Here is a 25,288-nt window from a genome sequence, read left to right as displayed (position 1 = left end):
TGCTCTGAAAACTGCTTTTGAGAACTTGAACTGGACAGGTACATGAGCAGTTTTCTCTATCTCCTTAGTCTGAAAAGAACAGTGTGCATTCTTATTAAAGATGGATGGTGTGAGGTGAAACAACATAAATCGGCTATCCTGCTGGCATGGAAACTGTGCATGACCTTTCTGCACTCAGAAATTGAAGGTTTCAGCAACCTCCAACCAGGAATGGAAATAGGGACGTAAAGAAGTAAGCTAAGCCCATGATTCTACTTGGTTCCTGGAGTCGCTCAGCCAGTCTTCTTGTGCAGTTTAGCTACACAACCATCATAACATACAATAAGCCTCGATGACATAGTTGCAAATTTCACCTGTTTACAGGTGTGAGATCCAGAGGTTTAATTTTATTCCTGTCTTTTATTTTTCCTTCCTAACCTACTTTTCACAGATATCATGGCTCCAATAAAGTTCTCTCTGGCTCACACTTCCTAGTAAGTATAAGGGTGAGGAAGACATGAAACTTTAGTTTCCTACTGAGCTTTCTTCAGGGCCTTGAGAAAAAAGGCCAAATACTGATTTTCATGCATTGAATCCCATAAAATTTATCTGAATTTCCTAAGAGTAAAGGAAAGCTGAATTTTTGGTCTTCATTTTAGATCTGTTTCACTAATTTTTCTAGTGCTTTATACTATCTTCAAGAGTATTGCTGAGGGAAGTGACTGCAGGCTACATGTGGGAGTTGTCTTGGCAGACCATATGCAGACCTATTTTATATAATTGAAAAGCTGCAAAAAACCCAAAACCACTGTCTCTGGAAAACTGCTTTAACATATTTCCTCCTTGTAAAAAGATTTGTATTTGCTCGATAACCTAAAATGTCCTGAGGTTCTATTAACTGGCTATTAATAATTTTGCCTAAGTCTGCTGTAAAAACATGGAATGACTTCTGTAAAATGATAGGAGCAAATTAAAAGCATACAGAGTTCTTCATACTATGTTTGGCCATACATTTTTGGCTCCCCCCACATCAAGACTCCCTGGGAGCTGAATATGCTGTAAGCTGGAGTAAGTTATAGAAGTCCTAATGTTCTTCTAATTTATGATCGTTGTTGTGGGCTGTCAGGCCATGATCCCTAGAGCACAATGAATCCCACTTCTCAGCTTGCTGTTATCACTGATAATACAGTACCAGCAGCCATAGGAGAAAAAGCAGGTATTCCTTCTCACCACACAAATCTGAATTTAAGTATAGTTCAGTTGTTACCTACCTTCCAAATTCAGAGCTACAACTGCTGTATCATCCTCCAATCCTTCGATCACCTCACACTTGTATCTCCCATAATCCTCCAGTATTATGTTTGTGATGATAAGAGAGGCGTCATTTTCACTGCTTTCCCTCAGAAACACTCTGCCCTGGTAGTTTCCGTAGCTCTTTCTGTGGTGTCCCATTGCAACAAAGACGTCCACTTCTTTGAGGTAATCTGAGGTGAGTTTGGTCCACTTGACCCGGATTTTGTGGGTTCCTGAGCCAGCTGTTGATGTGTGTTCATGGTAAAATTTACACGGCAGTGTGACGTTGCCACCCCGGTGTGAGAAGATTTTAGCTTGCTCTGCTACCACAAGTAGACGGGGTCCATTTTCTGCCAGGATTCAAGGAGAAAAAAACAAAACAAAACCAAGAATTAGTTATCTGCAAGCTACCTTTTAGGGAATGGATGTGATCAGCACCATAATGACCATCGGCTATGTTGCACGTTAGATCTGGGGGACCATTTCCCTGCAATCCATTTGTACCTATGTACTACTATGGTGTGTAAACCAGTTATATATTATCATTTACTTAGCTGCAAGTGTGTACTCTCCCAGACAGGCAGAAAGGCAAACAAATTCACAGCACTGCCACCTCCCCAAACCATACAGGCATCCTGTGTACTCCACAGTCCTGAAAACGGAGTTGTATAACATATATACATATACAGAGCTGTATAGGTGGGGGGTGAATGTCATCCTCCATAAAGGCTCCACACATACATCTGGTATCCTGCTGCAGGTTGTTCAAGAGCTGCCTATTAACGATGCGTTGGTTGGGGTATTTTTCCCCCTGCAATTCAGTTTTTATGTATAGACCCAGCTTATCCAGTGGCACCTCATGGTCTGAGATGCAGTGAATCCCACCCACAAAGCAGAAAAGCCATTACTGTATCAATATAGTGCTGTATAGATGAACATGAAAAGTGTCAGTGTGTCAGCACAATTCTAAAGTGTCTCAACTTTGAAGAGTTCCTCTACTGACGTACTTCCACCGAAGTAAGGATGTCAAACTCATCTTCAGATGCAAAATCCAGCCCTTTCCTACCCACTTTCCTCATCATCTCTTTTTTCCTCATCTGTTTTCCTCATCTCCTTCAGACTGCCACTTAGATTAGATATTAGGGGGAAGTTCTTTACAGAGAGAGTGGTGAGAGGCTGGAACAGGCTGCCCAGAGAGGTGGTGGATGCCCTGTCCCTGGGGATATTCATGGCCAGGTTGGATGGGGCCCTGGGCAACCTTATGTAGATCCAGGCTTGGAAGTTGGTGGCCCTGCCTGTGGTGGGGGTGTTGGAACTGAATGATCCTTGGGGCCCCTTCCAACCCAGACCAGTCTATGATTCTATGATTCTTTATCTTTGGTGTTTTGATCTCACTTTTCACACAGACCTGTGTTTAACTGGCTGGCTCCCCTCCTCCTCGCCCTCATTTCAGCCTCCCTGCTCTTTTTTCTGCCTAATAGGCCACTACAGCTGATGTTACCCTACAAAATCCATCTGTTTAGGATGCTCAGCTTGAGCAGGTGCTCGCTTCCAACCTTAAGTCTCTGGGGCTTTTTGACAGGTTGTGCTGCCTTGGGAAAAACCTCGGAAAGCACAGGTTGCATGGTGGCAGTCAGCAGATGTATCCAAAAGCAAGAATATTTCCTTCTTTCCATGCCTCTTCTGTCTCCTCTCACGCAGGGTTTGCAAAATTGATTTAGCAAGCTCAGCACTTCTGTAGATATTGCCGTCCTCTATCACTGAGACACCGAGCAAACCAAGCAATGAATCACCTGCGCTCTGCTCACTGGGAAAGAATTACTAACCTCACTCTACATAACAGATTGTGAAGAAAGACTTCATAGCTCCTGGTGCGCATTCAGCAAGTCAAAGTAAGCACCTAGAAATGCAATCCTAGGCTCTAAGGCTCATGCTGGCTTCCTCTGACTTCAGCAGAGGCCAAGGCTGACTTCTCAGCAGCTGCTGAGAGGCTGATCCTGTGAAGGCTGCTAGAGAAGGATCAGGATTGGTAGGAAAAAACACAGAGAAACGTGTGCAAAAGTGTCAGAGAGAGGATGACTGAAGGAGGGAAGGATCAGGCTGGGAGGGGCTGACAGATGAGGTGTTGCTGATGAGCCCACCAGTGAGCATCCCACCTGGCCAGATGTCCACAGCAAGGCACAGTGAGATGTAAGGATCTGTAACTCTCAAATGTCTACAGACAGTCTGAGGCTATTGAGTCCTGTTGACAGGTCTGCTGGCTAAATGATATATCCACCTCGCTGCAGTTCAAGCCCGACTTCACTATGTGCCCACACTGGCTACACTAAGCAGCAGAATCCCTGGGGGATGGATACAGCATTTTATGGTTAAGTGAACACGTTTGGGGTGGAAATCGCAAAGACAAGTTCACCAAGTGCAAACTTGCACCTGCTGAAGAAAAACAAGTGTCCCAAAAGTGTAGTTCTCTGTCAGGAGGTGCTGTGTCAAAAGCACTGTTATTACCTGTGCAGGACAGATTAGCCAGGGTTCCAGCTTCCTCAAGAATGAACAAGTTTGAGGGCTGCATGCTGTTTTATCAGCATGAGAGGCCTTCCTACCTAGGGAAAAATCATTACTGAAGAGCACATAACCTGCAGACCCATCTAAGTGGTTTTCTTCTCCACTGTTCTTCCCAGTGGAGAGCAGAGGCTCAAGGGTGCTCTGATAGCCCATCTTCCACCTTTCAGAGGAGAGCATCCAAGGAGAGAGGTGATCTGAGGCAAGACACCATGGAAAGTGTTGCTAAAACTCTTTCCACATGACAAGGAGAAGGAAGAAAGTAAAGGCAGCCAGGATGGTTTGTCTGCAAAATTTCCCTGTTTCCTTCAGGGACAAAGATGTTCTACAGACTTCTGTCCATCTTGGGAGGGGAAGTGTTATGCTTTGGGGTGGATATTACCAAGAAACCTGAATCAGAGCTTAGCTATGTTGGGTCTTCAATACTGAAACAGTCAAGTTAATAAATATTAGCAGAAAGGACTGGGGCAGGCGGGAGAGTCTGACTCAGGCTGCTAACGCTCGCTCTTTCTAACAAACAGCTAGGCTGTGCCAGGGGGACTGGGAGACTTGCCCAGAGCACTGTCACCTTTGACTCCAGCATTAGCGTCCTAAGGAGGTGGTGTGCCTCTTTCCTGGCTGCTTCCCACCTTCTTTGGCCCTTTGCAGCAGCCATTGCCTGTGTTCATATCTCACTAAGTACAAAGAACAGGTGAGGATCTGGGAAAAGAAACCGTGGCTTTTCTCAGACTGGAACATCTCCTACATCTCTGGAGATTCAAAGTGAGATATAAAACTTGAATTACACCTCTACCACCAAGTTTTCTAAAAGCCATGCTTTCTTTTTTTTTTTCCTTTTTTTTTTTAAGAAAAAGAGACGACATGCCTTTCTCTTGGGCAGAAAATAACATTACTGCTGCTCCCAGACCTAGCAGAGGAGGAAGAAAGAGTCTCCAGCTTTCAAGGAAAAGCAAATGTCATATTGGGGAATGCTGTTTAGTTTTTGGGGGGTGCCAGAAGACATGCAGGCAGTAGGGATTTTGGATTAAAAATGAGGTGGCTGGGGCTTGGCAAGAGCCCAAGAGGTTTTTATGATCCAGCAGCCGGTGGGAACCAGGGCCAAATTCACCCAACTGCCTATTTTTTGGAAGCAAAATGAAAAGTTGACATAGAAGGAGCTAGAACAAAAGCAAAACCAAAGAAACACACACACACACACACAAAAACCCCAAACAAAGAACAAAACAGTATCCCTTCATTTACAGCATGTTTAGCACCTGGATACAGCATTCTAGCTTGCTGCTGTGAAAGTCAGCTTAAATGAGGGAGGGATCCTGCTCTCTGTGTTACCTTAATACAACAAGCAATGATCTGTTGTGAAACTCTTATCTGGTCGTGGAAGATGGAGTAAACACTGTTTTAATGGCTCGTCAGAGCAGCTCCCTTGCTGCTTCCCTCATGAGATTTCTGAAAGGGCTGCTCCTTCTGCAAGGAATTATCTATATATCTGAATGGCAGGAATATCTAAAAGGTGATAGAAGGAAAGAAGGAAAAAGCTGGGACATGTGAGTGCTACCACGGAGTCCTTCATGTTACTTCAAGAAGATGATACTTCTTTTTCTCCAGAATTACTCTCCTTCAGATATACCATCGGAGAATTTTTAAGGTGAGTGGCCAAACTATAAACTCTGCAAAACCCTGATAATCCCTTGCTAAACAGTCCTGTCCCACAGGACAGTTTGGATCTATGGTGGAGACAAGACAGACCACAAGCATGGACACTTGAGGGCCTCAAACAGTGGACTAATGGTGAGGAATGTGCTGGGAAACCTCCAGATACTCCTCCTGGAGATGACAACAGCCTGGTTTTGGGCTCTGGACTCAGATCCAAGGACAGAAATGGGTTGAGAAAGTTTTGCAAGGTGGGGTTTTCACACTTGCAAGCATATTTTGCCTTGTAAAACAGGCAGCAGCTCAGCTGTTAGCACAGAACCAGGCATCACCGGTGACTAACATACCACATTTTTTCCACTTCTGCTTCCCTCCTATTGATCCTGACAGGCTGTGGCCCCTTGTTAATCCTCTTGGTGCAATTAGATGGATGACAAAGGCAACACCATGCAAAGACCAGCTAAGCTAGCTGAAAGCTAGCTTGTCCAAGCTGCGGAAGCTGTTCAGCTGCGCGGGATAAACACGCAAGTCTGGGAGCTGCTTTTCCAAGCTGTAGGGAAAGGCTGCCTGCCACAAATGAAAACTCCATTGGAAACTTGCTATGTGGGTCAGCTTTGCTGTACCTCTGTGGTGCCAAATCAAGCAGGTCTGTACTGCAGGCAGAAGTGTTTAAGCAATAAGGCAGAGGGAGCAGCGTGCTCTCCGCCTCTTTTATTCTCCAGCTTCTTCTTCTCTCTTGTCTGAATGCTGTGCAATTAGCACGGCTGTTCTGTTTGTCACCACCTCATACACATCTGACCTTGACTTCACTGTGATCCCCTTTTCAAGGATAGTGAGCAGTCTTGTTCTCACACTGCTAGACCTCTCCATGTCCCACCTGCTGGCTTATTGGCTTAGTTACACCTTGTACTGATGGGCACATATTCAGATTTGTTTGAGCTTTTAGGTTGGGTTTTGAGTTTGGGGTTTTTTTTTGTTGTTGTTGTAGGTTTTTGGGTTGTTTTTTTTTACTCCCCTCCACCCCCCTTAACTGGCTTCTGCGCTCAAGAGTAATGGCAAGCCAGGTTTGGAAAGCTAGGTTCACGGCATGGGGCAGAGAGGATGAGTCACACCAGAACCCTTGGCAAAGAGCTTTATCCACTTTATCCATCAGAACTGTCCAGGAGCTTATGCTGACCTGGCTACAAAACTTGATTATTCCCACATTTTAATGGACTAACTTGCACAGCAACAGTGAAGAAAAAGATGTGTGTTTTTAGAGGGAAAATACCATAAGTCATGGATCACATCTTAGATGTGTTTCACCAGATAAATTCATGTATTGCCTAAATGTTCCACACTGTTTGCAATCCATTAGGTTAACAACACCGTGTGCCACCCTAATTTAAATAAGCACAGAGCTGTTTCTGGCTTTCCCTTAGTGTTACCAGGGACATGAGCACAACTCTTGTGCTAAAATATCCTCATTCTTTCTAAACAGTGGCATATTTTGTTACTCTACCGTGCTTATTAAAAATTAAAAAATAATTTCTGTGATAACAATAGTTCCCACTCACCATAGTATGTACAGAGGCACATTATAGATGTACACATATTTGCATGTATTACTCAGAGAAATAGAAGGAGAAAAGTGAGGAAGAGTTATGCCCACACTTTTTTTCACATGCGTTTCCTACTACATTATTTTCTACCTATGTTTTAATCAGCCACCTTATTGCTTTTATTTTGGAAGAAGAATCTAAAATCTTACACATCAGCTGTAAGACTAGAAGAAACTCTTCTTATTTGGCCCAAACATTAATGTCATTTTGTTTATGTCAAAAGGAAGAAAATTAAAGCATCCAACTCCTATGTTCCTACCTCTAAACTGACAGGATAAAATACTTTCTACACATTCCTTTTAAGTTTTCACATACAACTGGTAAGAGAGATACTAGGTAAACCTTAGTTAAAAAGTTCTGGTACATAGTTCCAAAAAATAGTACAGCTTAAAAACCTAACTGAACATAAAACCATCCAGGAAATAATAAACTTCAGCTCATATTGCTACTTTTTGCCTTAAATGAATTTTAAGAGTGTGTTTACTTTGGTGTAGATAAAGAAATTGTGTGAAGATCTGGCCTTAGAGAGCAGAATGGAACAGAAATCATGACAATGTCTCTGCATCTCTCCTGCACAGAAGGAAAACTTCATGGGTGGCATTGAGACTGTTTGGCAAATCCAAAACATGACACAGAGCCAGCGAGAAGCTCTTCCAGATCTTAAATTACATTTAAATGCCATATATACGGAATTAGACTGATATAGGAAATAAAGGCCAATTAGTAATGTAAATTTACATTTTATGTGAATCCTTCTGCTTGTGTAATAATTTTCACAACGCAAATATACTGGTATCGATCTTCTGCAATATGTAGTCCTGAATGCCTCTGAAGAAAACAACAAGCCAACAGAAGGTGAGGCTGCCCTTTGCTGACATTTCTATTACATGCTGCTGAAAAGTGCCATGCTCTGAAGGGGAAAGCAAGTTGTGCTGGTGTAAAAGGAGCAGCTCAATCATAAGAACTGCAAGACAGATCATGACACAATCTCAAGTGTCCTGAATGGCAACAAAGCCAGTGAGAAATTTTAAGCTGGAAAAAAATAAAACAAACCCAAACCCACAAACCCTCAAACAAACAAACAAAAAACTGAACAAAACTACAAGAATATGGAAGGAAATAGCAGGTAATACAAGAAAACACAGAAAGGTGGGTCAAAGGAAGAAATTGAAAAGCAAATCAGAAAAGCGTGAGACTTGGGAAGAATTAGTGCAAGAGGTAAAATCATTATTGCTCCTAATTCCTTATCTTGCTTTTGGCTAGTCCAGCAACTCTATGCAGCTTCTTCCTCTGTTGCTTCTGGCTTGCTCTGAAGAAAAGGAAGTGGACGGTGAATAAAACTGATTAACGTGGAGAACAAGTTGGAAAAAGTTTTCTTCTGCTTTTTTTAGTGATTGATTTTTTTTTTCCATACGACAATGTTATACATTTTTCTGCTCATCCCCTCTTGACATATTTTTGATACGCATAAACACGTCTGCACAGACTTAGTGATGGGCAAATGGGCGCATCCTTGTATCGGAAAAGTAAAGGAATGTTGCTGAACAAACTCTCGTGTATTCCAGGAAGAGCTAAAAAGGTAAAGGTCGGTCCTTTTCAAATCAAACCTTGTATTCCCTTCCTTGGCCTTTCTTGTTCTATTTCCTAAACAAACTGGAAGCGCATGCTAAAGCCTCAAGACCCCCCTTAAAGTAATTAACTTGGCAATTACTGTAATGGCTTATTCAACTCCGTTTATTTTGCAGAACACCTACACACGGAAGAATGCTCTTATCTCTGAAGGGTACTCTGCCTCTTTGAATAATTGGTCATCAACTAGTGCCGTGAATAGATTAGACAGGTATTCAAAGCTTTGCACTGAAAAGAGTCATCCTCTCTCATGGGTCACAAGAGACCTTCGCACATCTCACCTTCAGAGCAAAAAAACCCGAGTCTTTAATTACACTGATAAGCTTACAGTAGTAATTGTTGTCTTGCTGTGGACACTTACTTCGGTAGTGTATACTTGTGTCCCACTTTCACAATGATGACTTTATTTAGGATGATGTTGGGATTTTTTTCCAAAGAGTGAGGCTGATATCCCCTAAGGCAGCTGCAGTTTACTGGGGTGAGAGGGTGGGGAGGTGAAGGGGACAACACATCTCATTCGAATACAGTTCTCTTATTTGTCTTTATCCACACAAGTTAAACTGGAATGACTTCTGCGTGCAGATTAAGTACCAGAGGGGAAGGTGATACCATCACACAGCCTGGGGTAAGAGAGCAGCCTGGCCAAACCACAAAATCCACTGCAGGCTTCAGGGAAGGAAATAAACTCACAGAAGAGATAAAATGCAGCTTTAGACATCCCATAAATTTTATTCATAAATATTGGAATAAAACACAAGAAGATGAGATATAAACAAAGAAGTAGGCCAGAGGAAAGAGGCAGAGAGGAATACTGGTAAAGGTAGGAGGCAAAGCTGTCTATCAGATGAAAAATTTAACCAAGCTCCAGTTTCACTTTAGTAACCAACAAGGGGAGAACCACAAATTACAGCTGACACTGTCAGCAGGAGCAGAGATATTCACCAGATTCAGCCAGAGACTCCTTTCTAAGAAGTTTAAAGATTTAAGAGAGAACACATCTCTAACTATTGCAGTATTAAAGAGATTGGCAAGTGTTTAGTAAAGCTAAAGAACTTTCAGGGGTGGACATCTGAAAGACAGAGCTCTGAGCTCATAAAAAGCGATGACCCGTCATTATAATCAAAGAGCAAAATGATTTATGAAACACTGTTCATTCTGCTTAGCAAGTCTGAGAGAGATGGCAGGAGTCTTTCTATTAATGGAGGGGCAGCAGAGTGGGGTAACTAGGTCTTCTGGTTCCTGACATGGTTGTTAAGGGAGTCAGAAGCACGCAGAAATAGCTATCAGACCATAATAGAGTATTAATAGGTGGCTGCTCTTTAGGAAGGCCAAATGAAAGATAAAGGTGATGAAGTGGCACTGCACATTAGTGCTTTTGCAGGCTGTGAAGAAATAAGAAATGGTAGTGAGGACAAACGGAGCATGGATCAAAAGCCTGTTCAGGAAGGACTGCAAAAGGTTTTACTCTAGCAGTGAAAAAAGTCTTTTAAACAGCCACAGGTTCATCTGGGAGTGTGGAGTCACTACACAGATAAAGGTGGGAGACATGACCCAAGCTCTGTATTAGCAAATTCTCTCTTTGTAATAATGTTGCGTTTAATGCTCTGAAAACAGGGTGTTTGAAGTACGTGAGTGCACTGATATGAAATGAAAATATGAAGATGAAATATAGCCTGCTCAAAGAAGAGGGTAGAAAAACTCACGGCCTAAAGCACTGACCTTACTACTGACACTTCATAACGGCAAAGCCTGATGGAAGATATTACCTCCTCTGTCACTTCAAGAATGGTACCATGCATTTCTGGACAACAGCAAAGTAACAAATACACATAAGGAAAGTAATTTAGCTAATAAAACGTTTATTAGTATGACCTCAGAAGCAAACAGGACCTTAGAACATGTTTTGAAGAAAAACTGTTGAAGAGCAGAAAAAGTCACTAGAAAGAGGGACAACACACTGTAAGTAGATGCTTACCAAAGGGTGTCAGACTAATTTGATATCAACTTTATAATAAAAATATACAGGGCCAGGGAAATGTGATGGAGATCTGTGGAGCAAGTGATATGGGAAAGAATGGCAACTAGAGAGTCTGCAGAAGATCGGTGTTGTGGCAGAAATTTTGTTGTCTAAGAACCAGTTACAGAGGAGACTGTAATTGGCTGGGCTGAAACATAAATGATTAGCCTAGAGAAAGCCCAATGATCTCTCTCAGTATAATTTTCAAAATGCTCTAATATTTCCACTAATTTTACCTTATAAATTTCATGTGACTGTTGAATTAATAAATTTTCTCATGGCATATTAAGCATCACTGAAGGAAGGAGAATAGATATTTATATTGTTTGAAGACAGAAGGGTGGGAAAAGTATGATAACAATTAATATTGAAGTAATAATCTATATTTTTAAGGCCTATTTTTAAGAATTACTGATATTAACCTTGTCAATTGGAATAAAGAATCAGGAATAATGAGTCCTAAATATTGTCTATCACAGTCAACTATTGATCAGCATTGCAGCATGGCTGGGAGGAGCACAGAGTTGATCCAAGGTATGAAAAACAAAGCATCATTAGTTGCAAGAATACCAATATCAGCCTTAGGTTTTATCTGGAATAAAATCCCGTCCGGGTACACTCAGGAAGTATGAACTCAAACAAGAACAAGCGTCGGGGTGAACTACTAACATCATCAGGCTACTGGAGCATATATACTTATAGGAGAATTTGAAAAGGTTTACTCAAATGACAGCTGTGAGGATATGGTGCTATCTTATACATTTTTCCAAGTGATAATCAAAGAAAAAAAAAAATTATTTGAACTCCAGGAGAAACATAAGGCCATACAATGGCTGTGAATAAACACAGAGAAATAGGGGAGTGCTTTTCAAATTTAAAAAAAAAAAAAGGTCCAAAACTACCTCGCAGTAATAAGATTTTAAATTGCCCTTTTTTAAAATTTAAGCTAAACCTATGGGAGATTACATGATGTGAAAAAAGCAATAGAAGATGGATGGATTAGTTCATTGCCTCAGGAGGTCCGTTTCAGCTCTGTGTATTTGAAGACACCATATCTATCTGCACCTTTTGTAATCCCAAAGCATTCCAAAGAGGCAACCCAGGAGAAGTTGAGCTGCACATCTCTTGGATTTCAGCTGTGGAGGTGATGCTGCACTCCTTAGTGTGATATAAAATACCTTCTGTATGAAGCAGTAAAACATGTGTTCCACAGGCTTTCCTGACTTCCAGCTTGTTTCCAGGGGTAAATCATTTTATGTGTTTATGCAGCATTGGGCAGAGCAGAATCCCAGACCTGATGGGATCCCACAAAGCAGACATTTCTTTCATTAGAAAGTGATAGTAAAAATACCAAGTTTTGAACAGTTTTACTCTTTTTGATTTGCATCCAGAGGGCAATAAGGATGGGGAAGGGTCTGGAGGGGAAGTCTTGTGAGGAGAGGCTGAAGTCCCTGGGTTTGTTCAGCCTCATGAAGAGGAGGCTGAGGGGAGACATCATCACTTATGATCCTTATAGGTCCATTCCAACTCAGGAGATTCCAGGATTCTAAGAATCAGCTGATGTACAAAGCTCATGATGGAGCTCAATTTTAAGCTTTATCCAGCTTTCCTTGAAGGAATTAACTCTTGAGTTTCAGTTGAGTTTTCGTGGGTAAGGGGGTATGGTCAGTGTTGATACTTTCATCAGCTTTAAGCTATGTAACACTTGCAGACTGCACTGCACACACTGAAAGACTAGTAATAAACTACATGCATGACTTCCAAATTACATTAAACTGCTGACTAAGCAAGTTTAACATACACAGGTTAAGGAAAAATAATTCTGATTTGGTTTAATTATTTCCAATAACTTAATCGTTGAAAAAAGATAAATACAAGTTCAGGAATAAGAAACTGCATTATACAAGGAAAGGCAAATGATATGTTTGTTGGACTTGGCTGAAAGTTACCCTCAGGAACAAATATTCATCATCTCACAACAGTGATATGCCTTCACTTTGATAGAACACGTTCATTTGACCTTCATCCTGTGAGTCTCCTTAGAGTGAAACCAGCTATTTGTCATTTGTTATTTGACCTTGACAGCCTGACTGCCTGGTTCAATAGGTGCAGGGCATCTTTAGCTGCTGTGACATCCCTGCAAACTTCAAAATGTCCAGGCTTTCTTAGTAGCCTTCCCTAAATTGCCAATTCATATTTACACAAAACATGGAAACAGCACAGTCTGTCAGCCTTGGAAGAGAAAGGCATCAAACTTTAACAAGGGAGGGGAGAACAGTAATGCTGCCTACCTTGATTTTTGCAAGATTAATTTCAGCAAGCCTCAAGAAATGTATAAGAAAGCAGGAAAAACCCTTTTCTGCTCTGCCTGTCCTTACTGCACAAATCCCTTGTTTTTCCTCGTACAGGATGACCCTCAAGCCGGGGCTGAGAAAACAGCTGCATTGTGCTGCAGACTCAAATCCTGCTACAGCTATAAGCTCCGGGATTCAAACATGAACCAAGCAGGATTATGCAGAAGGCCAGCATAATACTCAGTGTGAAATAAGGTATGAGGAAAGGCACATTTCTCTTGGGGTAAGCTACTTTTCCTTTTTTTTCCCCCCTTCCCTTTCCCTGGTTTAAATTGCCCGATTATGATCTTGGATATGCTGAGCCTTTTAAAAAAAAATAAGCAGCAATAATTTTCTGTAATGTGAAGAACTATGCATGGCAGCCTTCTTAAAACCAAATATACTCCATATTAAACTAAAGCTATTTCAAACCATCGCAGCTGCTTTATTGCTTCTGGATGCACAATTTTTTTTCCTGCATCTTAAATCATGCTGTACTTTATTTAATAATGTTTGCAAGGTTGTGACTAAGTGCTATAAAACAGTGCAACTTTCTTTTTGGGGGTTTTTTTTACTTTCCTTAGAAGTAATAGTAATACAACAGAACCAGAAAAGAAAAGATTTGGTTACCAGTAATAGAAAAATCAGTGCAGCAGAATAAAATAATAATAATAAAAAAGGATCATTAAGCACATTATTCTGTTTCCCTCAGCTATCTGAAGATACTGTCATTTTCTCACACATTTCCTTACCTTGAATGTGAATAATTCTTTCATGTCCCAGACTTGTGTTGTCAGGATGAGGTTCAGCCCAGCAAACAGAAATCAGCACCAGAAAAAGTAGGCTCTTCATCTTTATGGTTGATCTTCTTCACTGTAAAGGCATCATATACAAAGAGGCTTGAGAATTTTTGGAAACCTTTACATTGTTGTACTGCACAACTTGTTACAGGCTTCATCTTATAAGTCATCTATAGTATATTTAACCCCTTCAGCTGAAAAAGTTACAGCAGCCTCTAATATTTTATGTATAAAGACTTTTTATCATGGACTTTCATTAAATGAAACTGGCAATCCCTGTTATCTCTGCCTATGAAGAAATGCAACATGAAAAAATAAAAGCACACACACAAACATCCATAAACCAAACTCCCTGCAAGACCACACATAAGCAATACCTGTGTTTCAAAAGTGTTCCAGTGTACTTTTGCTTTTCCAGACCTACTCTGGATCTGGTCTGTAAATACAGTTAAAACAATCAAAGCTAGGACCATACCTACATCCACTGCACGATGCAATCGACTGGTGATAGATTTTCAAGATTAAAACAATTTTCTTCCTAGGTTTTGGCATTTCAACAGAGGCTGCAAGTTAACTTAGCAGCCAGGATTGTAAGTTTGCTTGAGCTAAGCAGCAAGGATGATAAAACATTTCTTAGGCTGACTAGAAAGATCTATTTTATTTCAGATCCACTTACCATTTTAAAAGATGCCTAAATACATAATGAAATATTCGAAACCATGCACAAAGTAGGTTAGAGTTGTATATGCTACCACTGCAGTTGCACTGATTGATTTTTCATTCATTTCTACCTAGAATGCTGACGCACTCACTTAGTGTGCCAGGTAGGGTCTCTGCAGTCAGCAGAGCTGAGAGCTGCAGGGAAAAATCTCTGCCAGCCTCTGAGTAGTAATTAGGCAAATGAAGACCTGAAATAGAAAAGGAGGCACAAAATACAAGGGGGTTTACATAGAGTTCAGGATACCGTGTGTTTTATAGCTATAATTCTTATTATCCCTATTCCTTGAAATAAAAGATAGCTATTTCCCAACTTTGCCTTTCAAGATTTCCGTGTCCTCCCCAATCATCAAACAGTGGCAGCATTATGAATATGCTTTCTCCCTAATGCACACAGAAAATTATTCTCCATCCCCCCCTCTCCTTTTTCTGTATCAGTGCTAGGTGCACTCAATCAGAACCTGGGTCAGGGTCTGAGCTCTGCACACAGACCCTGCCTCTGAACAGCCTCAGAGACCCGTGTGTTTCAAGCCCAAACCCAAGCACTGTAATCCTAACCAGCCTCTACTGCAGACTAAAATGCAGAAATTCTGTTGCTATTTTTCAATAACAGAACATGCATGTTACTTGCCTGCCCTTCCATCTCTTCAAAGCGAGTTTGGGTGGGAGTTCAGAGCCAACTCAGCATTCCTTACTCTTTACTGTAGTGTGTCTAGAGGTAGGACAAGTGCTTACTGCTCACTATTTTCCAGGTGGTCCACGCTCAGTAACTCAAGGCTCTGGCCACTCCCTCTTTCCTGGAAAGCTTGGCAGGCTGGTGACCTCCGTTCTGGAGAGCAAGGACAGATGTGGCTCCTCCTAGAGCATATCAGTCCCAGCCTGGGCTGACAGAAGGGGTCACACAAGTACAGATGGGTGTTCCTCAAGCGCAAAGGGACTGCTGGCACGTCTGCCTGGGAGAGCTGGGCACACTTGTGCAGAACCATACTGCTCTTCCTCTCATGAATTCCAAAGCAGCCACCCAAAGCTCTTTGGCTAAGACTGAAACATGCTTCAGGTTTGGGTCTTGGGGTTTTTTACATGGGGACTAACAACAGACAGCTTTTTTAATTGGTGGGGAAGAGTGTTGTTTTAGAATTTGGTTAACAAAGAAGCTTTGATTTTGAAGGCAAAATTTATGGGGGGTGTTTCCACCTCAATCTGCAGCGTGGAGATTATGCTGGATTCAAAACCTCCTGGACCCTGGACCTAGGTCCTGAGCCCTGGACCTAGTGAGTTGCTAAAGCCCACAGGGGATCTACAGCCCTGCTCTGCTTTTACCTTAGCTGCTCATTATCACCTTGCCTCCACCTCTTGCCACAAACATGGTCTTTTTCACAGCACTAATGAAAAGAAACAGCCACATAACCAGATGACAGACACTACTATGTTTTTTGGGGACAGCATCCCCATCTCCACCAAGCTCTGTGTGCCCAAGGTCTACATTTTTTTGTGGATTAAGAGAGATTTATACTCTGGGTACATGGATGGAGGACTCTACACATGTTCCCTTTCCTTGTCAAAGTGTCCCTAATATGATGGGGGAAAGTCCTCCAGGTAACATCATTAGGTGATGATTCTCCAAACAACTAGTTTCAGGACTAGCCTGAGGAGGCAGGACACACCTTTCAGAGATACTGTACCTTCAGGCAAATACCATCTTATTCTACAGAGTTTATGTGATAGCATCACACAAGCAGGATGAGAGGCAGGTCAGCAATGACTTGGAGATCTGCCCTTCCTTTCCTCAACTGTCTGAATGTGACTGAACAATTTCATACGTCACATGCCACAGACAAGGCAGAAAATCAACCTTATGGTTACAGATTGACATGGTTTTGGACGGGTATACCTGAGGTGGTGCTACTTGAGCCTTGCTAAGAGGCAAAGTTTACAACGGCTGGATTTCTGGTTTTCCCTAATTGCCACAGCCAGAAATGACAGCCTAACATGTTCGTTGTTCATTGCAGGAACCCACACATGAATCACATTTGTGTTCTTTGAGTTTGGTAACGACCACCTACACTGCTAAGGTGTGTTTGTCAGCCTGCACAAAACTAGCAAGAACTAAAGAAATGATTTTCATGGGGAGCAAACGCCTTGTCAGGGGTTTAGAAAATGTATCCATCACACATCTTTCCTTAAGACACCAGATGCTTCATACTGGAGACCCATCAACTGAGAGTAGTTTTAGCTGGGCAGAAGCATCCCATTGGGGGGCAACTTTAACCCTCCATGCAAGTCTTAGCATCTTTAGGGCCGCTCCCTTTTACTGCCAGGTACAGCAACAGCTGAAGACAAGTGGGTACCCAGCATCGGGAATATCCTGACCTTGTTCCGCTCTCCTCCTGGGATTCCCCATGCTGGGAGTGGTATCATCGATCCCCAGCAGTGCAAAGCAGCATTACCAGGCCAGGAATCTGACCCCTGGTGTTTTGTAGGTTATCCAAAAAGCAATTAGTCAGAGGAACTCACATCCTCATCTCCAGCCAAGGCAATACAACCCAGACTCCGTTTCTGCAGCAGCCTAGGAAGACCTCAGGGGAGAAGGGAGAGGTGTGGATGTTTCCATATTAAAATTAATAAAATCTTGGCAAGGAGGAAGTGAATTTTCAGTAAGAAATGATAATGATTAGTCATACTCAAGAAATTTGCACTGGTTTCAATTACTGCGGTATATGAATCTGCTATCTCCCTGGGCAGGGACACAAAGCAGCTGAAAAGTAGTTTCAAGAGGTAGACTTAAGGCTCAGGGAAGTGGTCAAGGTGACTGTACACTTGGTTTTTACATTCTCAAGAAGTGTTCATTCTTAGGTACAAGTTGAGATTCTGATTTAATCACCGTTTTGTCATACTCACCCAGCAATAAGTCACCTGCTGCCTGCAAATCTACTACAAAGCACCAATGTTTGTGTTTTAATATAATATCCTGAACATTAACAAAATGCTTTCAGGTAATGCCACTGCAAAAGTAACAAGCATTTCTCTGGGGAACAGAGTGCTGAAAAATAATGTTACACACATATTGATCTCTTTTTTTAATAAAATAACATATTTCTTATTACTATAAATACTTTCTAGCTACAGGAGAGCAACCACTGAGTGAGGACAAAGGTCCATCTAGCGCAACACTCTCTCCCAACAGTTGTTTAAAGCCTGGGGAATGCCTGTGTTCACAGGAGTTAATTTTTGTCTTATATTCACACATTATGATGTCCTACATCAAATGTTTAGTTTTTCTAAGAAGACCTATGCAAGCCTGTACACAGATGAGAAAATGGCAGTACAACCACCATCTCCTCAGAACCAGCTACTGTCAGTAAGTAAGATGGGTGCTTGAAGTAGGTTTTAGCTAACTCATGCAAAAAATGTGGCAGCTTCTGTGGAAGCATCCCTGCTGCTGCTTGGGATCTGGCAGGATTGTGATTCCCTCACAGCCACCCAGATATCCCCAGAACCCTCAGAGAAGAGTGTATTGTAACAACACATTATGCCATCTTCTCATGTGTGCAATTTCATGGTGCAAAGAAAATTTAAGAGGAGAGAAGGCCAAAAGCCTGTGGAAGGTGGAGATGAGGGACCAGTGCACAGGCATAGAGGGAAAACAGAACCCCAAGGGCGGACACAAGGGACTTTATAAAAGGCTCTGTCTTTCTGTGGAGTTTCCTATATTTAATACAGTGAGACACAGCAAGTAAAGGCAATAATCAATGATGACAAAAGCAGGTAACACAATCAGTGAAATCAGTCTCAATAATTCTGGACTGAGATAGCCCCCCCCAGGATGTGGGTTATTCATATCTGTGCACAAACCTACGGTATAATATAAGCATTTAGAGGTTTCCTCTTTGTGGAGCTTCGTTCCATCTGGGAATTGGTGTTAAGCAGTAGAGAAGTAACTATTAATGAAACAAAATTCATGTATTTTTAGGTAGAGGGCATCTGCTGCAGTAACTGAGAGTCTCTTCTCCTTAGAGAATGCTCGCAGTTAATAGACCAGGATGAAGACCAGTCTAGGCAGTCGTCACACACTCTCTTCAATAGTTTTTCCTAAAACTGGGAAGTTAGAGTAGAATAGTGCAATCTATTTGGTTAGGAAGATTTCTGGTATCAAATGGCTGTCCCAAGTCTCCTAAATTTTGTACCTTGCATATATGTATAGACACCTAGAGGTTTAGTCAACTGAGTCAAGCCACAAAGATGGAATTCAGCTCTGGATGTGGACACCTAAATTAGTATGTCTGCATGTAAAATGTTTACATCTCACTTAGGAGTCCCAAGCTATTGTTACAGTCAGTTTACACATAACCAATGTGGTCAGTGGAAGGCTGATGTGTGTGGAGTTGACCTAGGATGCCTTTTGTCTATTCACTTTTGTCTTTGACTAACACTTTTTCACACACTTTTTCTCTGCAGTGTGACCCCTCTGGAGAAGTAGGAATTGTGGGCTTGAAACTTGCAGACTGATGTGGAGGGACCACTTTGCATGGCCTCTTTGATGGAATGGTCTGATAAGAGGTTGTTTTGTAAACAAGGTACAGATGCAAATTCATTTTGTCAAGGACTCATCATTCAGTATCAAAGGGACAGCAAAGGACATAGGTGCCTGAAGTGTAGATCTGGCTCCGGGGCTCCTTACAAATGGGGATTCAGAGTCCCTCTTGTAATTAGCATTTCTTTTGGCTAGCTGTAGACAGCTTCCCACTCAGCACATAAGCAACACTTTAAGAAACAAGTACTCATCTCTCTACTGACTGCAGGAGTGTGAGTGCTCTGACTCATTCTGGTAGCACTGACACACTGGTTTTAGATATCCTGATGACAAAAGTGGTCATCTGAAATAGGCAACAGCAAAGTCAGCCTTACTCTTGAAGGACACCTAGCTTCTAGCATTTTAAGTCTCCTTCAAAGGTCTTTCATTCTCTAAAGGCAAGAGTAAAAGACTCCATTCCAGCTACAGACTTCAGACCTCAGTTAGTAAAATCAAGTGAAAATCCACTTCTTTCCCTTACACCATCTAGTCTTGATCCTGCTTTTTGCTTATTTTGCTAAGAAGACAGGTTTTTAGTGAAAAAGCCCTTCCTGTGCTGATGGAATTTAGGCAAGACAAGGTCAGTAGACATCCTCAAGCTAAACTGTTCCCATAAAGGATATTTTGCCAATGCCATGGCAAACAGAAAGAATAGCTGATGGCATAAGAATTATATTGTTTACAACATCTATTAGAATAGACTTAGAGCAAGCTTTCCAAGACCTCCTCCCATGTTACTTTATTAGGTAAGGCAATTTGGAAATTAGTGAGACTGTATGATTCTTGGGGCTATCTAAAGTGCCAGATGGTCAATGTCTGGAGAACAGGTTGTCATAGTAGTTCCTCAACCGTAGGCAGAACAGTTCAGTGAAAGACCAGCATGACCATTCAAAGACATCTGGAATTCCCTGGAGTCTATTAATTCCCTGGGAAGAATGCTGATAAATTGCTTGCAGGGAGAAAGAAAACATCTTTACAGTCTTTGAAGTATCTGCCTTGTTTTAGATATGAAATTTATTCCAGATACACAAGGTAACAATGGTAACAATACTTTTGACATTATTCATAGAGTATATCCAAGGTCATGTGGTCTGGCTTTATGACTAGAAATTAGAAAATTTCTTACTCTAGGTTTAATGCAAACAGGGATAAGGCAAATGTGCTGTAGTTGAGGTCTATCCTTGGTGGAGCTCAGTAATGCAGTGTTTTTCTTTCTTATTCTTTATTATGGACTATATAAATATGCCTTTAGTCAGAAATCCGGATGTTTTTGCCTGAGTTATAGCAATGGAATGTTCTTTCATAGCACATAGCGTGATGTCATAAAAAGGTAACTCTACTTTCTGCTTTATAAAACAGATCCATTTGTTTGCAGTCCCTTCCTTTAGAGAAAATACTTGCTGCAACCTCCGCATGTCAGTGGTCATCAAAGAATTTCTGCAATCCAGCCAGACCGTGCTCGTATTCTGACATCTTCTCCATCAAAAAGCCTCTTCTTGCCTTGAGCGTGAAAACCTGGAGGTCACCGGAGGTCAGTAAGGAAACTTGATCTCTCTCCCTCTTTTTTTTCTTCCCTCTTGGTCATATTTACAAAGTTAGCTTTTCATCAAGGCCTCAGTGCTTCCTAGGTGCCATCCTATTACCTATCCCTCTTCTTCAAGGTGCTTTCTTGGTTGCAGCTGTACTTCCCAGTTGCCCTTGTGACTTCTGCAAGGCCTGTTACTTTGGGAAGTTCTGACAGAGTTCTTTCAGCTCCTCTAACCTTCACCCTATTGATGCTTCCAGTTCTGGCAGTTCTCTTTTAGATGCTTGGATTTTACAGGGCATAAATGATTTAAGTTTCTAGTGCTCTGCTTCCCTACCAAAGATGAATGAAAGCCAGATGCCTGTCTTCTTTGGATCATTAAAAAAAATATCTCGTATATGAAATATCCTTAGAAATGTTCTTACAAACTGTTCTTTTGACCTGTTTATAATGCTAAATATGAGTATAATAATTATTATTACTATTATAAATGCTGTCTTTGGCAATTTTAACTGCCTTTCAGCATGTAAACTTTCAGTGCTATATTTCATGCTTTAAAATGAGTGTTCAGTACAATCCATGGATCATTTCTAAGTGGTCAGTCAGAATTTTGGAGGTTTTTGTGTACAGTGAAATGATGAAGAATGTTACTCAAAGCCCATTCAAATGGGTGTATGCTGTGACATTTAATCAATTAGCATTAGATTGGGACATTTGAGTGGGGAGACTCTAGGACTGTTAGTTCCCACTGGTCATTTTCAGGTTACTGAGCATCAAAGCAGCACTGCAATCCATTGCCAAGCCACTAAGGTGAGGACCCAGGATGGCAAGAAACGTGTTGTCTGAATATAGTGTCATTTCATATTTTTCTGTGCTGAATGTCCACTCATCCATCCTGTCACCCATGCCTTGTGTCCTCACAAGAGTCCTCACAGCCACCCAAAAACTGCTGAAGATGTATTTACTTGTCCTGCATCTTCTCCACCACGTACATGTGTAAAGTTGGTGGAAAAAACCCTGTTATTACACATTAAAAAAAAAAAAAAGCCCCAAACATGGCTCCCCTATAAGGACAAAGAAAAGAAGTATATTTCCAGAAAAATCATATGCTGATACTGTATACAGAAATTCTGTGTCATTATGGATAGCAACACTCTAAACTCATTCAATTTTTTTTGTTAAGTCACACAAGATAAACAACTTAATCACACCTTAAAATTTAATCTTACACCTTTTGCTTAGAAAATACTGTAAAAATTATAGGAATTGTAAAGTTAGGAAACAGTCCATGTAATGATAATACCTTGAGATGTGCAAATAGGCCAGATCCTATCTGTTTTATCTAAGGGAAGTGCAACATCTTTATTCTGACTGCCCCACATTTAATTAACGGAGGTTTTATTCCTTTTTCCCACCTAAGCTGGCTGTACCAGTAACATAAAAATAGAAAAAAAAACCCAACACATTACCAGTGCTTTCACATCCTTGAAGGATCCTGCTATATGAGGGAACAGATGCACTGCCAGACTTAGAGTAGGAGCCCAGTGCCAGCCTGCTGTAAGGAATTACTAGGAGTATATACCATTTTTTGGCATGGATCCTGGTGCAAAGCATAAAACGAGACTCCTTGTCCAGCCAGCCATGAGTCCTGCCCTCCCTCTTTTTTGTGGTCCGAGAATTGCGCTGTCTGCACTCTCAATGTCATTGAGAACGACTTTAACAAGCCACTCAGTTTCCTAAAGAAATATTAACAGCGATACAGCGCTCTGCATATCTTTCAAACTGCTGCTACACGATGCCAGTGCAAGTCCCTGTTGAATCATCGCTTTCGAGAAGGTAAACACTTTAATTTTACAACAGCACTGTTTCCATCAAACATCTGCTTCTTGCTGCAGTGATGCAGAAGTTTTCTTTGAGTATTCAGCCACAAAAGAGCAGCTGTGGGTGCAGCCAGATCAAAGCCATGAAGGGATCACTTGAAAAAGCACAACTCTTTCAACAATTTTTTAATTTAATTAACCGGCGACCAATGGCAAGGCATACTCACTACTGAGATCAGTTATTCTAAAGAGGAAGAAGGTCTAGAGGTTAGGGCATGAGTTCAGACTTTGGGGGGGCATGAGTTTAACTCTGCCCTCTCTACCCTTCATGTGGGACCCTGGGGGTGGGGAATTGGTGGGGAGGATTAGTTTTCCTTGTCTTGGCTCAGTGTGACACAGAGTTATATGTATTTTCTGTTGCTCAAAGGGCATTGTGGAGTTGGATATAATTACAGTTAGAAGGAGCTCTCACATTGCTGCCTGGAGACATACCAGTATCTAGAACAGAAGAGGACTTCTTCATAAGGGACCCACTTGCAATCACTACACACTTTGATGCGATCAAGCACCATGCAACAGCTGACCACATGTGTACATTCAGGAAGACATTCAGCTGTCTACTTGTGCCAACCTGCCCCCCTGCTTTCCTTAATTATTTCCTTTTTGTTGCAATATTTTAATCCAGAGAGCACTGGAAAAACATGAGTCATACGACTGTTTAGTTAACGCTTTGTTAGTTAAATTATATTCAACACAAATAAAAAACCTTTTTAAGAACTTAGATGATGTTTGTAAGACAGTTTATCTAAATAAAGGCAACACTTTCAAATTCTGTTGCTAAACAGCCTCACCACTGTGTTATGTATATACTTTTTGGTTTGTTTGTTTTTAATTTACAAAACAATCAACAACATCGAGACTACTGAAAATTCAAACCATGGTCTTTTTAAGTTGAGTAAAATAAGTGCATGACTCTTTTTTTTTTTTTTTTTTTTTTTGCTGGTTTACAGCAACGATAAGAGGCATCCTTTGTCAGTCAGATGTGAGGAAGATGCCAGAAATATTAGTCTTTAATCAAAGGTCCGGATTCCATATATCTACCAGTTGGAGAAAGTGGCAAATAGTGATCGCAGCTCTGTACTTTGAACTCTGTAAGTTAACAGCAACTCCAGAAAGAAATAGGGAAATAAGTTATTGGATTCAAGAGGAAAAGACAATAATTTGAAAAACAGAGTTGTAGACTGACAGTCCTGAAGAAGAGCACCTGGGAAGCTGGTGTGGTTGAGATGAGGGAACAGTAACACTTGCACCAGTGAAGGAAAAAAGCACTACTAAAGGTAGATCACTGGGGATGAGTTCTGTGTCTAGGTAAGAACTTGATGCCATTAGGCTTCTTGGTTTCCAGGAAAGCATCAAGACATTGGCTGTGACTCAATGTGGGAAGTTATTATTTAGGATAGAGAAGGAATTGAGACTAGTGTAAGGAGACAAAGTATCTGAAAAAAAAGGTAGATGATGTTACAGCTGTGCTAAAACCCCAGCATTTTGCCACAGGGCATCAGCAGATGAGTTCAAGGAGCAATCGCAGGACTAGATTTGTTACATGCAGTATTTCAATTAATGACCTGGCATAGAAAATAGATACATACCAATGCAAATGTGGATGAAAAAATGTCAAAGGCATTGTCCATACCGAGCAGAATCAGTATGTGGTGCTGGGTTAAGTGGACAGGTTAGCTGGACAGCATCTACCCAAGAATGCTCCAACAGAAACCAGAAGTTTTGGCAACAGAGCATTGCAGAGCTGAGCTGACCACTCTGCATCACCATCGCCTTGACAATCTCTTTTTCACTGGCAACACCTTCAGGCATACTGCCTGCTTCCCTTACCCCATGGCACTAGAGGGTGGTAACTTGCAGGTAAGAGACACATGTAGGCAAGGGTTTATTGGGGCAATCAGAGGAAAGGAAAAGCCTGTTTTATAAAAGGAGACCCAGAGAGCTTGCCTTGGTTAGTCTGGCAAAACACAGCTGAGCAAAGATATAATTGCTCTCTATAAATATATCACAGAGTAAATGCCAGAGAAGAAAAAGAACATTTCAGCTAAAATTTAGGAACAGAACAAGTGGAAATCAAATGATTTTAAGTTCTAGAAAAAGCATCACAGTATTCCTAAAGACATTTTAGCCAGGGAAGAAAGAAACATAGCTAGTTTTAAATTAGAACTTTATGAAAAACTGCCAGGGATGAAGTGGAACATGGATAGAAGAGGACTACATTATGACACAGAGGATCCCTTTTGTCTGTTCTTATATCCCGAACTTTTGGCAAAAGTCTCAATTTAAATAGGTTATTCATCTCCTATTTCAGGAAAAAAACTTTTTTCTTTCCATTTATGACAGGTCCAAAATCTCCTGACTACTGTTATTAATGATATGATCAAATATGCTCAGATGGGGCTTCCTATTGCTCCAGTACAGCTACAAACATGCTCTTGGTAACAGCACCAGCAGTAAAGCACCTTTCCCATCACTGGGACTTCTTATGAGAGATACCTGAAAGCAGTTTTTAATATTGTGACTTGGTATCTGACTCCTGTAATTTCCTAAGCAGACTTTGTGCTTTACTTGACAACTGAGCTGTTGTCTCTGATACAGATCATTAAGTATCTGAAAATGAAATGGAGGCACAAGTGGCTGGCTTAATGGCCTGACACTTGCAATGCTCAGTCATATGGAAGGTTTGTTTCTGTCTGCAGCAGTGGGTATGTGCAAAATGTGAAGAAGATGTCTCT

At 41.3% G+C, this 25,288-nt stretch overlaps 1 protein-coding gene across 1 annotated transcript in view; it reads right to left on the bottom strand.

Moving 5' to 3' along the window:
• The window catches only part of HAPLN1 (hyaluronan and proteoglycan link protein 1), a gene marked incomplete at both ends in the record, with an annotated part of 29,714 nt that extends 15,801 nt beyond the window's left edge, over positions 1-13,913 (bottom strand). The window contains 2 exons of the mRNA XM_084278280.1: positions 1,251-1,622; positions 13,814-13,913. Coding sequence (XP_084134406.1) covers positions 1,251-1,622; positions 13,814-13,913 — 472 coding nt within the window. The remainder of the gene's footprint in view (positions 1-1,250; positions 1,623-13,813) is intronic.
• Between the last annotated feature and the right edge of the window lie 11,375 nt (positions 13,914-25,288).

Source organism: Gallinula chloropus (assembly GCF_964237585.1).
Source record: "Gallinula chloropus genome assembly, chromosome: Z".
NCBI lineage: Eukaryota > Metazoa > Chordata > Aves > Gruiformes > Rallidae > Gallinula > Gallinula chloropus.
Note: the sequence above shows the minus strand (reverse complement) of the source record. Positions and strands in the feature narration are given on the sequence as shown.